The sequence below is a fragment of the Molossus molossus genome, unplaced genomic scaffold (assembly GCF_014108415.1).
Source record: "Molossus molossus isolate mMolMol1 unplaced genomic scaffold, mMolMol1.p scaffold_m16_p_4, whole genome shotgun sequence".
Lineage (NCBI taxonomy): Eukaryota > Metazoa > Chordata > Mammalia > Chiroptera > Molossidae > Molossus > Molossus molossus.
The window spans coordinates 35,245,963-35,260,477 of NW_023425377.1; the positions used below are offsets into that span (position 1 = coordinate 35,245,963).

General features: G+C 45.4%; 2 protein-coding genes across 7 annotated transcripts in view; one reads left to right on the forward strand and one right to left on the reverse strand.

Annotated features, from left to right (window-relative positions):
• Window positions 1-2,835, forward strand: part of CDC23 (cell division cycle 23) — a 23,540-nt gene extending 20,705 nt beyond the window's left edge. For 2 of the 4 annotated variants that reach the window (XM_036239814.1, XM_036239813.1), the window contains exon 15: window positions 75-729. In XM_036239814.1, coding sequence (XP_036095707.1) covers window positions 75-245 — 171 coding nt within the window. In that variant the 3' untranslated portion in view covers window positions 246-729. Of the gene's footprint in view, window positions 1-74; window positions 736-2,787 lie in introns of those variants that run through there. The other 2 variants (XM_036239812.1, XM_036239810.1) reach the window with 2 other exon arrangements.
• KIF20A (kinesin family member 20A) lies at window positions 1,740-14,454 on the reverse strand. 3 transcript variants are annotated; one of them, XM_036239808.1, is made up of 19 exons: window positions 14,327-14,454; window positions 13,393-13,589; window positions 9,041-9,130; window positions 8,826-8,945; window positions 7,727-7,865; window positions 7,417-7,604; window positions 7,201-7,330; window positions 6,829-7,023; window positions 6,616-6,727; window positions 6,440-6,508; window positions 6,083-6,226; window positions 5,788-5,953; window positions 5,278-5,442; window positions 5,008-5,147; window positions 4,762-4,864; window positions 4,273-4,471; window positions 3,198-3,289; window positions 2,832-2,969; window positions 1,740-2,341 (listed from the first exon to the last, which is right to left on the reverse strand). In XM_036239808.1, exons 2-19 carry the CDS (start codon window positions 13,555-13,557, stop codon window positions 2,021-2,023), a joined length of 2,676 nt encoding a protein of 891 aa, XP_036095701.1. In that variant the 5' UTR covers window positions 13,558-13,589; window positions 14,327-14,454; the 3' UTR covers window positions 1,740-2,020. The 3 variants fall into 3 exon arrangements, with proteins under 3 accessions (XP_036095701.1, XP_036095700.1, XP_036095702.1); XM_036239807.1 differs by lacking the exon at window positions 14,327-14,454 and adding an exon at window positions 14,034-14,075; XM_036239809.1 differs by lacking the exon at window positions 14,327-14,454 and having other exon boundaries at window positions 13,393-13,593.
• Between the last annotated feature and the right edge of the window lie 61 nt (window positions 14,455-14,515).

Genomic DNA, 14,515 nt, shown 5'->3' on the forward strand with positions numbered 1-14,515 from the left:
TATGAGTATTTTAGAATATGTTTTTGTGAATATCCTTGGATATATTTTGAAGTAGTTGCCTGATTTTGTTTCAGACCCGGGAAGAAGGTAAGGCCTTGCTCCGGCAAATTCTGCAGCTTCGCAACCAAGGAGAGACTCCTTCCACTGAGATGCCTGCTCCTTTTTTCTTCCCTGCTTCACTGTCCGCTAACAACACTCCTACACGCAGAGTTTCTCCACTCAACCTGTCTTCAGTCACACCATAGTTGACTACTTTCAAGCTAGCACATTGCCAGACCCATAGTAAGCCTTACCTCCATGTTATAAAAAAAAAAAATGGCCATGTCTATGTGTACAGATGGGAACAGCTCCTTGGGGAGAGTTTATAGAATCATCTTCAGAGTAGACTGACAGAAGAATCCTGGCAGGAAACAGACATTGTCTTTTGCCAGTTACAAGCACTTCTCATCTTCCTTATGTTCAGAGAGTAGCTACACATCTTGGCCTTCTTCCCAGAGTCTCTCCCTGTCCCTGTCCGCTCCCTACTTCTCTCCACCCCTTTCCCCCAAACATTCCTGTAATAGCACTTTAGCACAGGCAAGGCTACAGGAACAAAGTTTTAATGCTGCTGGAAGTAGATGATTTTCTGAGAGGTGATGAGGGGACAAAACTCTGATTCTACCCTCTGCTGACAGTAGGGGTACGGGATACCCCAGCAAGGTCAGGGCACTGGATAGACATGACCTTGTCATTCTTGGTTTGTTGAGTATGACAATTCTGATATCAGAGATTATTTTTCTTTTTATTAATCCTTACCTGAAGATATTTTTTCCCATCAATTTTTGAGTGGAAGGGAGGGAGCAAGGGGGAGTGAGAGAAAAACGTCAATGTGAAAGAGACACATTGATTGATTGCCTCCCACCTGGGCCAGGGATCGAACCTGTAACTTAGGTATATAACCTGACCGGGAATCAAACCCAATAAACTTTGGTGCTTGGGCTGATGCTCTACTCAGTGAGCCACACTGGCCATGGCAGAGATTAGGTTTAAATGGAGTAAAGCTATACATTTGTTCTTACTCTAGGGAGACATTCTTCCAAAACATGGTTTTGAAAGATCTCCTGGAAGCTTTCAAATTAGAAGTAACTTATAAGAGTTGAATAAAAGAAGGGGCAAAAAGAATCTCACTGAGCATGAAGGCCCCTACTGAGGGCAAAAGATGTTTATAGAGCTATCTACATCCCCTGCTAAAACAAAGGAGACAGGATTACAGATCATTTCATGGACATTTGGGAATAATGTTTGTGACTACAAACTCACTTCAAGCTGGTCTGTTTTAATATTTTTGATGTAATAGTCTTTTTCCCCCCTCTATCTCCAACGTAATATTTCAAGCTTTTTCTGATTAGACAAGGTAGAGGGAATCACTGTTAGTATGCTCTTAGAGGGTTTCAGGCCTGTGTATGTGTATTTAACAGAAGATAATATGCTATGGCTATATATGCTGCAATGAATTTGTATTGTAGATGATATGGATTATTCTGAGGTCACGACCCAGAACATGAGGTTCATGTTTCCAGAACAAGTTTGTTACCCACTCACCTCCTAATATGTGATACCTAATTTTATAGTAAGGGAGATTTAGAATATCTAACGTCCCTTGAATTCATTTCTTACCAAACTTTCTTAGGTTAGTAGAGACTGCCATTCCTGTGCAAGGTTTTTATGGGCCTGAATGATGTTAATTTTCAGTTTTTCTGCCCTTTTATAATTTGAATGATTTTGTTAAATTTGGAATTCAAATAAAAGAATGTGAATATCTTTAATATAGCTTTTTTGTGTGTGCATACAAACCATACAAGTAAAAAAGCATGAGGTTACATAGGTGATTATAGTACAAAAGGGAAAAAACAACTAGCATCTGATTATTGCATGTTGTATAGAGTTCCAGGTATATGGTGAAGCTTAAAAGAATCCTATTTCTTAAGCTGAGCAGCTGACCCACATCAGGATAAGGACTGTTCTCTCCTTGCCCACAACCTCAATATTTTTTGCCAAAAGGCCCAGATTTGAGTAAAGGGGAACGCCGTGAGCGCAGGATCCGAGCATAAGGGCTGCAGTCTGTTGAGCTTTGGCAAGTGGGTGTTCGGGGAAGTAAGTTTCGAAGAAATGGTTTCTTCCCTGGGGGCTGTTGGTTTGGTTGTTGGTTTTCCTGGTTGGCACCAAGGCGCTTTTTAGTAGAAGAAGCCTGGCCTTGGAGTTTTAGGACCGTATGATACTGCTCTGCAATGCATGCTGCCTTCTTCCGAAGGTCCAGTTTTACTAACATCATGTTATTCTGCAGCTCAGCCAGGGTCTGATCCTAAGGAAGATCAATAAAGTTGTAGAAAACATTTACATCTGGTATAGTAGAGAAACAAGAAGGCAAGGTAATACATGCCATTCATTACTAGTTATAACAATGTTTATAAAGATTAACTCTAAGGTTAGAGCTTATAATTGAATGGGGTATTTTCTTTCAGACCCAAACAAAGCGCACTGGGTAAAAAGGACATTTTCTAACACATAAGGTGATATGAGCTTGAATAAGTTTACTTAACCTCCTCAGTTCCTAGGCATCAAAATTAAGTGCTATATTTAGTCTAAGATTTTTTGTTTTACATTTTAATATCTCTAGAATCAAGATGTATTTACTGATGACAGATGTCATAACTTAACTGTTAGTGCTTTGTCTTACTGGTACATAAAATAATGGTTTCTTACAATCTAAGCATCTTGGATGAAATGTGATACTATCTATCTCCCTAGGGTTGTTATAATGGGAGAGAAGGCGATATTTAGGCTGTTCTAACCTGTTTGATTAAGATGTCATCACAAGTGGTCAAGGCTTGGCGAAGTTTTCCTGCCCCAGTGCTGTGGCAACATGCTCTTTCTGCTGACTGGAGAGACTCACCAAGTTTCTGAAGCTCTGTCCGCAGCAACCTTATATTCTGAAAAAGGAGGAGTAATAAACAACTGTGGCCAAGCTCAACCAGGATAATGATCTGGAGGAGTCAGATAGCCATTTGAAGAGAAGTAAAATTAGAAAGGCTAGTCAGCTGAATGAAGTCACCACTCTTCATAACAGTGCACAAAAAACATCTTAGCCTTACATGAACCAGGGATATAGTGTTAGAAATTGCCTTAGGTAAGAGCTTTGATAACAGAAAGGTAATTACCTTTTGGCCCTCCTCTAACTTCTTGTCCACATCAGTGGTGAAGGGCTTGGCTGAAGGTGGTGGCTCTAACATTTTCTGATACTTCTGCAACTCTGAGGGAAGGAAACAAGAAACTTCAAAATGTAGACTTTCTAACCTTGGGCTTAGAGTTAATAGTAGCTTGCAGCAAATATAAAAAGTGAATCCTGCCCTGGATGGTTTGGCTCAGCGGTTGCAGCGTCAGCTCGTGGTCTGGAGAGACCCAGGTTGGTTCCCGCTAAGAGCATCTTGGTTGCAGTTTGTCCCCGGCCCCAGTTGGGGTTGTGTGGGTGGCGACCACTCGATGTGTCTTTCACATTGATGTTTCTCTCTCTCTCTCTCTCTCTCTCTCTCTCTCTCTCTCTCCCCCTTCCTCCCTCCCTCCCTCTCGCTCTATGAATGCAAAAAGTGTCCTCAGGTGAGGATTAAAAAAAAAAGTGAATCCATGCCCAGCCAGTGTGGCTCAGTGATTGAGCGTCAACCCATGCATCAAGAGGTCACTGGTTCGATTCCCAGTCAGGGCACATCCCCAAGTTGTGGGCCAAATCCCCAGTAGGGGGCATGCAGGAGGTAGCCATTTGATGTTCTCTCTCATCGATGTTTCTTTTTTTTTTTTATCCTCAACCGAGGACATTTTTCCATTTTTTGTACAGATAGAGTGGGAGGGAGAGAGAGTGAGAAACATCGACGTGAAGGGACACATCGAGTGGCTGCCACCCGCACGACCAACCAGGGCCGGGGACAAACTGCAACTGAAGTACGTGCCCTTAGCGGGAACCGAACCCGGGTCTCTCCGGACTGCAGGCCGACGCTCTAACCGCTGAGCCAAACTGGCCAGGGCTCATCGATGTTTCTAACTCTCCCTTTCTCTTCCTCTCTCTCTAAAATTAATAAAGAAAAAAAAAAGGTTAGTCCATGTGCATTCTAAAGTAAAAGTTCCGGGGATGTAGCTCCAGGTTGAGGAAATGATGTTGGCGTTGATGCCAGAAGGCTGAAATTTGGAGAACAGTTCTCCCTTGAGCCGCTATTATGCTTCTTGCCCTCTGTCCTTCCTCACCTTCTGTAGTAGAGTTTAGCTCTGCTCTGCACTGTTCCAGTTTAGCTTTAACCTCCTGGAGCTGCTGGGTGGAGGAAGCTGCTGCCACCCTTTGTGACCGCCGTAAGGACAATTCAGACCCTGATTGTTGATGGGCCATTTGCTGTTGTCTGGCTTCCTCCAAGAGAGCTCCTAGCTCTTTAATCTTCTCATCACGCTCCTAAGAGGGAAGCAGAGAGCACAATTCCATCCATAGTCAGACAAATACTGCAGGAAGAGATGACTGCAGAATAAACAAAACCTTCCCTGATACTTAAGTCTCAAAAGCCTATTTGTTAGCACACATACCATTTCCTGGCCTTCGATTGGTACATACAAAGTACTAAGGATACCACAGAAAAGTGAGTTACATATTCCTGTTCCCTACCAGAGTTTATAAAATCTGTTTACCTCAAGCAAGCTAGTGATGGAATCTGAGCAGCCAGTTGGGGCTTGTTCAGGGCAACTCACCTGTAGCTCCTCTTGGTAAAAGCTTGTCAGTGACTCCTTGAGGATCTTTAGTTTCTCTTCATACATTTCCTCTAATAGTTCCTTTTGGATGTCCAAATGTTCACTATTAGAAAGAGGATAGAAGAGAAGTGAGTGAAGATGCTGAGAAGTGAACTTGGAAGACAGATCTTGAGGCACAACATCCTAGTCCCTACTTCCCACCCTCTGGTCCAGGTGACAGACAAAAAGGGGTCACTCAGCTGGTACCTGCACCACTGTTCACGCTGTTGCATCTGTTCCACCATCTCATTGCAAATTTCATCACGGAGCTGCATCTCCAGATGCAACTTTTCCTGCCGTTCTTTCAAAAGCAGTGCTTTCATGGCTTCTACCACCTGTAGAAGTTCCTAGGAGGGACACACAGGTCAGAGGTCATCAGATGGCCATGCCCCCTAAAAGGCACAGGTCCACCTGGAAGGCAGCATGGAAAATGTGAAGCCATCAAGCTGCTGCAACAAAAATTTCTTGTATTCTCACCTCCTTGCCATACATGGAGACATCAGCTTCATTTTCAATGTCATCATCAAGGCCTGGGTCTGTCTTAGTTCCTGTCTCTAAGCTAGGAGATGTCCGCAGACTATGTTCTTTGATGAATGAATGTAGCGATGGGAATCCCAGTTGTACAGGTGGAGCATGCACAAGCTGGTGGGGGGTGGGGGGGGGAGAGAATCTTAATTGAATCATTACTATTCCCTAGTAGCTTTCTTTTTTAGTTTTTTTTTTTTTCCCTTTATTGACTTTAGAGAGAGCAGAGGGGAGAGGGAGGGAGAGAGAGAAACATCAATGAGAGAGAACGTTGATTGACTGGATTCCTCCTGCATGCCCCTCACTGGGGACTGGGCCTACAACCTGGGCATGTGCCCTGATCAGGAATCAAACCAGTGACCTCTTGGTGCATGGGTCAACGCTCAACCACTGAGAGCCACACGGCTGGGCCCTAGTAGCTTTCTTAAACAAAGGTAAATTCCAAAGGCACCAACTTCTCACCTGGCTGGCAATGGCTGAGAACTTGGCCACATGAAGGGTCTCATCATAGGTAGATGCAGAGGGATTCACATTGACAATCATGCAGGAGCGTCCTCGGCCTGTGAAGAAGCCTTGGAACACTCGAGTCAACTTGCTGTCGCGGAAGGGAACCAAGTTCTGCTTTGACCTGGCAGGGAATCAGAAGAGTAGAGTTGTGAGCAGAACTCCAGCCCTTGGGGTATTCTAGCACTACTTCAAGTGGTGACCAGGAACTTTCTTAGTAAATTGCAGAGCTCCAGGTCATCAAAAAACTTACCGGTTCTGCTGGTTTTGACGCAGGGCAGCAATACAGCGGCCCAGGGTGTGCAGAGAAGTGTTAATGTTTCCTGCTTCCTTCAGCCGCTCACCACTCCTCTGATCTTTGCAGCGTTCTGAGCCAGCCAGATCACAGAGTGACAACCTTGAAAGATGAACAAGATCTGACATAACGATCCCACATATTATGAACCTTCCCGTCCTTCATATAGTTGTGTAGAGGGGAAGGCCAAGAATCTACCCAAGGAAGGAGAACAAGAATGTAACAGAAGAAATTCCTCTGAGGACCTCCCTCGTACCTACTCCCCCACTACCATTTATGGCCAAGAAATCCAAATTTCTAAATGGAAAATCTTACTCGCTGATCTTGGGAACTATATCCCCTTCCCCTTGAAGGTGCAGGATCCGAATGGAGAAGATGCTGTGACTAGAAGTTAAGAAAAAGAAAAAAGTCACTGTACATCTTCCATTATGAGGTGGAGAACTAGTATTTACTGGAACACAGTGAAAGGTTGGCTCTCACAACCCACTCACCTGCGGCTAGAGTTCTGGTTCATGTGTGTGCTGGCAAAGCTCTGGTTTTTACGGCCCACTTTCAGGAGTTTCAAGGCCTCCTCAGCATCCTGAACATGAATCCAATTGAGATCTGAGGCCAAGAGAAGGGCATACATAAGATGGGAGTACCTAATTCTTTTCCTAGTCTCTGTTCCCTCCAGGTTTCATGCCAGCCTCCTTGCTTTCCCATACCTTTCACGTAGGGATTGCCATTCTGATCCTCACACAGCCGCAGGACCTGCCTCTTGCGCTGCTGGTTAGGTGGTTCTAACAGGTCATAAAGCAATTCATTGTAGATCTCAAAGAAGGAGATCCAGATAGAGAAGCGAATGTCTTCAGGGACAATTATGGGGGCAGTGTCTGGCTGTGCCCATCGATGACTTGTTTCTGGGGAAGAAGCAAATGTACAGGGTATTAACCCTAGAGTAGTCCATCTCCCCTTTGGCCTGCAGGGTCCTTGGAAGACAGCTCAGGTTGCAACCTCTGGTCTGTAACCCTGGCAGCTGTTGAGAGCAGAGTGGATTCTTACTGTTACTTGGCACTGAGCCTAGACATGGTACTTACCATCTAGCTGGCTACTGCTAGTAAACTGACTGGTGGAGGAGAGCCCAGCAATGCCACTGTCAAAGCTGGTGCTGGTACCTATCCGATTTTCAATGTAAACACTCCTCTTCAAGGAGGTAGACAGCTCCTCCTGGAGGGGCCCAGGGAGAAAATAAGTATAAAACTTTCCAGAAATTTGTCCCCCTATCCCCACCTCTGTAAACATTAACACTTTACCTCTTGGAGGCTTCCATTTAGCAGGGCCAGTTTCTTCATTTCCTCCTGCCGTATCTGCTTGCTGTCGAGCCAGATTACCTCGTTAGAGAGCAAGGGTTTCAGATCAGGTGTGGGATGAAGTTGGCCTTGGAGACTACTGAAGATCAGAGCCAGGGACCGGGGCAGGATCCCTCCATCTTTGATGGTACCTAGAGGAATGTAAAAGATGGATAGCTGAAGCAAGTGCCCTTCTCCTCCAATGGAGAGCATCAAAAGGTAAAGATAACATCATTACAGGCCAATCGGCAATCCTGTGAGGCCTACTACTCACCTTGAATTGTGTGAGTTTTCCCTGAGTTGGTGACTCCATATGTATAGATAAGCCAGTTCTGTCCTTTGAGTACGTCTTTTACCATCTCCTTCACAGTCAGGTTGAAGAAGGAAGCTTGTCCCACTTCTGGCCCAAAGATCTAGAGACAGATCCAGTTTCTCAGAGGCTCATCTTTCATCTCCCACTTGCCTCCTGTGCAGAGCTAGCAGATGCATCTCTTCCTGGGTGGCTGGCTCTAGACAGTACTCAAGCAACTTATTCCTGCAGTGTTATCAGCTGCTCCCTAAACACTGAGGACTCAACCACTCTCTGCCAATCCACCTTTCATCCAGACTGACAAATATCTAAGGAATGCTATCCACCGAGTCCAATGCTGCACACAGTGGGGCAACATAATGGTCACAAACATGGTCTTTGGAGATGGATGGATCTAGATTTAAGTCCTAACCCTACTGCTGACTAGCTTCAGCAACATTACTTTCACTGAACCACAGTATCCCTGTCAGTAAAATAGGGACAATAATGATTATAATAGAGTTGTTGGTAGTTAATGCACATAAAGTACTTAACACACTGACTCACTCATAACAAGGGTCCCCAAAATTGTAGACATGCATATACAGGGTAGGACAAAAGTAGGTTTAGAGTTGTTTGTGTGAAAATAATACAGTAATATTTTAATAAATAATACAAGAATGAACTGTGTTTCACATACTCACAACATAAAAGTACTTTCCCCCCACCCTATATAAGAAATTTAGTTGAATAAAAAGTTTTCCGGCCCTGGCCAGTTTGGCTCAGCAGTTAGAGCGTCGGCCTGCGGTCTGGAGAGACCCGGGTTTGGTTCCCGCTAAGGGCACGTACTTCGGTTGCAGTTTGTCCCCGGCCCTGGTTGGTTGTGCGGGTGGCAGCCACTCAATGTGTCCCTTCACGTCGATGTTTCTCACTCTCTCTCCCTCCCACTCTATCTGTACAAAAAATGGAAAAATATCCTCGGGTGAGGATAAAAAAAAAAAAAAAAAAAATTTTCCCTTAAAGAAGGAATAAAGTTGCCCCTACATGTTGGACCCTTGTTCACAGACCACCAGTACCTCTATACCTGGGAAAAGGTGAACCTGTGGGTAGCTTGGCCAATTCCCCGCTCATTGCTCTTCTGGGCAAAGGAGTCTTTGGGTGCCTGTAGAACAAGGGTCTCCACATTCTCAATTCGGACACAATCCTAAGAAGGGAAAAAACACAGTTGACACAGAAGGAAACATTCCTGAGTTCTGTACAGCATCATTCCACCTTATTTCTCCCTCCTCAGAAACTCACCTGATCCTCCTGCCGTTCCAACTCCGAAGGTAACAAGGGCCTGACCCTCAGGTATACTTTCACCTTCTCCGTACTATCTTCAGATGGAACCTGTGGCAGAATTCCAGGCCAGAACTACAGATTAATCTCAGCAGTTATCTCTGAGTAGTTGGGCAAGCATAGCACATCCTCGTTCCACCTTAAGTGTCTCTCTGCAACTACTCTTTGGTTCTATAATCATCCAACACACATAGACTCATTTAGTACTTTATCATCCTCCCTATCTCTTCAGTATCCTACACACGTGGCTTACCACACAGAGTTAGAACTAGTTGACTGAGATGAAAATCAGCATGAGATATTACAGTGATGCACAGTAGTTAAGCACCTTGGAGGCAGACACATCTGAATTTGAGTCCCAAATTCCATCATTTAGTAACTATGAGACCTTGAACAAGCTGTTTAAATTCTCTTTGCTTCACTTTTCTCAACTAGAACGGGGTTAATAATATAGTACCCACCTCATTCTTTCAACAGATATTTAGAGATCGTCCTACTATGGCCCAGGAACTCTAAGAGGCATTATCAAGGCTCCTGCTCTGACAAAACTTTCTCTATAAAAGGAGACTTCTGAGTTGAGTTGTTCTCAACCAGGGCCATTTCCCTCCCAAAGAACATTTAGCAATGTCAGGACAGGTTTCTAGGTTGTCACAGTGGGAAGGTGCTCTTAACATTTAGTGGGCAGAGGCTAGGGATGCTGCTAAACATCTTGCAAGGCACAGGATAGACCCATATAACAATGAATTATTTGGTCCCAAATGTCACTGAGAGTCTGCCAGCTGCCAAGGATGCAGGGCCTTCTGCCCAGCAACTGGGTTTCTGGAAGTAAATGGAGGGGAACCTGAAGGCCTTGTCAGGCCTCAGGGGTGGAAAGAAGGGAGTCAAGGGTGGGCCTGATGCCCAGCCTGAACTCTGGGTATAAGGGAATGGGCTGCGAAAAGCCATGGCAATGTTCTGCTTCCCCTCAGGAGACCTAAGTCAAAAGCCTTAACTTCCCTATTGGTCCCCTACTTATTTTGGGACATGAACACCTTCCAGACCTCGATGCAAACTCTGAATTGTTTTTGCTGAAGAATATACCAGTGCTATTGATAACAAAGTTCTGCATCAAATTTCAAGGCTTCATGACATTCTGACAAATCAGGGATGCCATGTTAAGAACCAGCCTGCCCCCAACACTACTTCCTATTTGGGTAGAAATCAGGAGCTATGTTTTGTACATAAATATATATATACACATATATAGATATAGAGATAGATAGATAGATAGATTGATCTACCTAACAAAAACAAAGAAACAAAAAATGTCAATGAGAAACCCCAGGACTTCCGGTCAAGATGGCAGTGTAGGTAAACGCAGTATCGCGTCCTTCCACAACCACATCAAAGTTACAACTAAACTACAGAACAACCATCATTCAAAACTGCCTGAAATCAAGCTGAATGGAAGTCCTACAACCATGGAATTAAAGAAGCAACTGCATAGAGACTGGTAGGAGGGGCACAGGAGGACGGGCTGGTCCTACACCCATGTGTGGCAAATAAAAATCAGGAGGACACCTCGGCTGGAAAGGTCCTCCCTAAGGACTGAGGGGTCCCCATCCCACACCAGATGTCCAGCTCAGGGTTCCAGTGCCAGGAAGAGAAGTCCTCATAGCTTCTGGCTGGAAAAACCAGCGGGAACTGAGGCTCAGGGAGGCTGAGGCGGCTGGAGCCTCAGGCAGCTCCTCTTAAAGGGCCCGCGCACAGACTTATTAGACTTCCTCCCTCTAAGCTTGGAGGGGAGGTGCGCACAGACTTATTAGACTTCCTCCCTCTAAGCTTGGAGGGGAGGCAGCTTGAAGGGCACTGGAGACGTACAGGGAAGAACTGAGCTGTTTGGCATTGGAGTGAGCGCTGGAGAGGGGGCTTTCTCATGGACAAACGTGCAGTCAGAGGCCTTTGTTCCTTTGGTGAGCCCTTCCCTGGGGCAGCAGACAGCCGCCATATCTGGGACTCCAGCAACCTGGCTCACACTGGTTGCCCCTCCCTGGTGATTCCCTGAGGCCCTGTCCCACCCAACTTTGAGACCCATCCAAGCTCTTGCCAGTTGCTTAACCATAGGATTGGCCTGTCTTGGATCCTGCTTCAGGTTTTCCTAAATTCTTTCAAACAAGCAGCATCTGGTCTCAGCTAGCTCCATACCTCTCATTAAGTAATACACAGAAACAAACAGAGAGGTAGCCAAAATGAGGAGACAAAGAACCAGGTCCCAAATGAAAGAACAGAACAAAACTCCAGGAAAAGAACTAAGCAATATGGAGATAAGGAACTTAACAGATGCTGAGTTCAAAATACGTCTTATAAGAATGCTCAATGAACTTAGTGAGGGCCTCAAGAGCATTAAAAAGGACCAGTCAGAAATGAAGGATGCATAGTCAGAAATGAAGGAGGCACTAACTGAAATAAAGAATAATTTACACAGATTCAATAGCAGAGTAGGTAAAGCCAAGAAGCAAACCATCTATTTGGAATACCAAGAAAGCAAAAAACACCCAATCAGAACAGCGAAAAGAAAAAAGAATCCAAAAAAATGAGGATAGTGTAAGGAGCCTCTGGGACAACTTCAAGCGTGCCAACATTCGCATCTTGGGGGTGCCAGAAGGAGAAGAGGGAGAACAAGAAATCGAAAACCTATTTGAAATAATAATGGCAGAAAACTTCCCTAACTTGGTGAAGGAAACAGACATACACGTCCAGGAGGCACAGAGGGTCCCTAACAAGATGAACCCCAAGAGGCCCACACCAAGACACATCATCATCAAAATGCAAAAGGTTCAAGACAAAGAGAGAATCTTAAAAGCAGCGAGAGAGCCCTGGCCAGTTTGGCTCAGTGGTTAGAGCGTCGGCCTGCAGTCCGGAGAGACCCGGGTTCGGTTCCCGCTAAGGGCATGTACTTCGGTTGCAGTTTGTCCCCTGCCCTGGTTGGTCGTGCGGGTGGCAGCCACTCGATGTGTCCCTTCACGTCGATGTTTCTCTCTCTCTCTCCCTTCCTCTCTCTCTCCCTCCCACTCTATCTGTACAAAAAATGGAAAAATATCCTCGGGCGAGGATTAAAAAAAAAAAAAAAAAAAAAAAAGCAGCGAGAGAAAAGTAGTTAATTACCTACAAAGGAGATCCGATAAGACTGTCAGCTGATTTCTCAAAAGAAACTTTGCGCCCTGGCCAGTTTGGCTCAGCGGTTAGAGCGTCGGCCTGCGGTCCAGAGAGACCCGGGTTCGGTTCCCGCTAAGGGCACGCACCTTGGTTGCAGTTTGTCCTTGGCCTTGGTTGGGTCATGCTGGAGGCAGCCACTCGATGTGTCCCTTTCACATCGATGTCTCTCTCTCTCTCTCTCCCCCCTCCCATTCTATCTGAACAACAAAAAAATAATAAAATAAAATAAAATAAAAATTATAAAAAAGAAAAAAAAGAAACCCCAGTCTAGCAGAAAGGCTCCATAAATGGAAGCCATGGTTGGTATTAAAACCTGAATGTACATTCCACCTACTTATTTATTTTTTTATTAAAAAAAATTTTTTTTTTTATCCTCACCCGAGGATATTTTTCCATTTTTTGTACAGATAGAGTGGGAGGGAGAGAGAGGGAGAGAGAAACATCGACGTGAAAGGGACACATCGAGTGGCTGCCACCCGCATGACCAACCAGGCCGGGGACAAACTGCAACCGAAGTACATGCCCTTAGTGGAAACCGAACCCGGGTCTCTCCGGACCACAGGCATACGCTCTAACCGCTGAGCCAAACCGGCCAGGGCTAAATAAATTTTTTTTGCCTTTATTGATCTTAGAGAGAGAGAAGTAAGGGGGAGAGAGAGATAGAAACATCAATGAGAGAGAACATCAATTGGCTGCCTCCTGCATGCCCCCCACCAGGGATCAGGCCCACAACCCGGGCATGTGTCCTGACTGGGAATCGAATCAGTGACACCTCTTGATGCATGGGTCCACACTCAACCACTGAGCCACACCAGCAGGACCATTCCACCTATTTAATGGCAGTATGACCGTGTGCAATTTCTTTGGGCCTCATGGTGAAGGAGAGAGAACCATTATCCTTCCCTCAAAGGATTAATTGAAAGTATGCACTTGAGGGTATTTCATTAATGCAACGCAAACAATAGTTCTTATGGACACAAAACTACATTTTTTTACTTGTCACGCTCTTAATTTTGGATTGAACTCTCAGACCCCGAGGGTTGCTGGTCTTTGACCTCATACTACTCTATAAGCTGAGGGTGTAACTTTCTGCTCCTACCACTCTCCAACTCCTTTACCTGCTGCTTGTCTTCCAGGGAGGTGGATATGACAGTGCAGTCTGACAGCAGGTCCTTGCAAACCACGGACCCCAAGTCTGCAGCTGTGGACTCAAACATGGGGGATACTACGACCTCCTCATCGGACAGCAATCCAGCTGGCGGAGAAAGGATCCCTCGCGACATAACAGCAGGGGCAGCTTAGATCTAAAAAGAGACTAAAATGGATAGGGAGGAGAACCTTAAGGACAGAAAAGAATGCAAATTCTAGGTAAAAAACAATGCCTTTCCTCCAGGACACCTTGGTATCGCTGTCTGAATCCCTACTTCCTTTTCCCTTCAACTATCAGAAGAGAGGAAGGGGATGAGAGGAGTTAATCATTTACTCCAGTTTGAGGGGGCATTTCCGACCCGTCCTGGAATGAACAGATAATCGGCTCAAAAAGCATAAGATCATGCTCCAAGTAAGGTGTCTCGCCCATCAGTGATGAGGAGGTGGTATCAGTAGCCTTAGACACCTTCTCCAACCTCGCCCCAAAGCCCACAGTGAGGACAGAGGTACTAAGAAAAAAGTGATGGCAGCAACTCTGCTTTCTGACAGCCTGTTCCGCGAGAAAAAGAGCTAGTAACTGAGCTGGGCTCCAGCACAGCGGCATACTCACCCGGATAGGTGACACTTGTTTCTCCTTGGTGCCGGCCCACTCTCACCCCACAGCCGAACCCGGATTTAGGCCTTTATAAAGCACAACTCCGCCCACGAGGTGCACCTTTGTTACTGATACAATGTTTTAAATTACGCGCTGCCTTGGTTCCGCCAATCAGATAGAGAAGCCTGAAGCTACCAATCAGCGGAAGGAAAGGGGGCGGGTAAGACTGGAAGACGGTTTGTTCCGGGTTGACCTTTCCACTCTAAGTGGGTCCGGGTTACCAACTGTCGGAGTTTTGAGTTGATTACCTTCGAGTTTTTCCCGCTTAACACTTCTTCTTGAACCCCAAGCACTTCTTTTACAAGAACTCTAAAGGAAGTCCTGAAGCTTTAGCCACCATCCTTTGTCCTGTAGCTCGTTCCTTCCCAGGAACGCAAAACAGAACTGGTTTAGGACGCTTGTTCGTCTTGCGGTGGAAGACTACATTTCCCAGGAGA

Excerpts from the sequence above, each read along its gene's own strand:
- KIF20A (XM_036239808.1), bottom strand. The coding sequence starts at position 13,557 with ATGTCGCGAGGGATCCTTTCTCCGCCAGCTGGATTGCTGTCCGATGAG. Across the intron at positions 7,605-7,726 it reads GAAAACTCACACAATTCAAG|GTACCATCAAAGATGGAGGG; the intron begins GTGAGTAGTAGG and ends ACATTCCTCTAG. Across the intron at positions 5,443-5,787 it reads TCTCAGCCATTGCCAGCCAG|CTTGTGCATGCTCCACCTGT; the intron begins GTGAGAAGTTGG and ends ACCCCCCACCAG.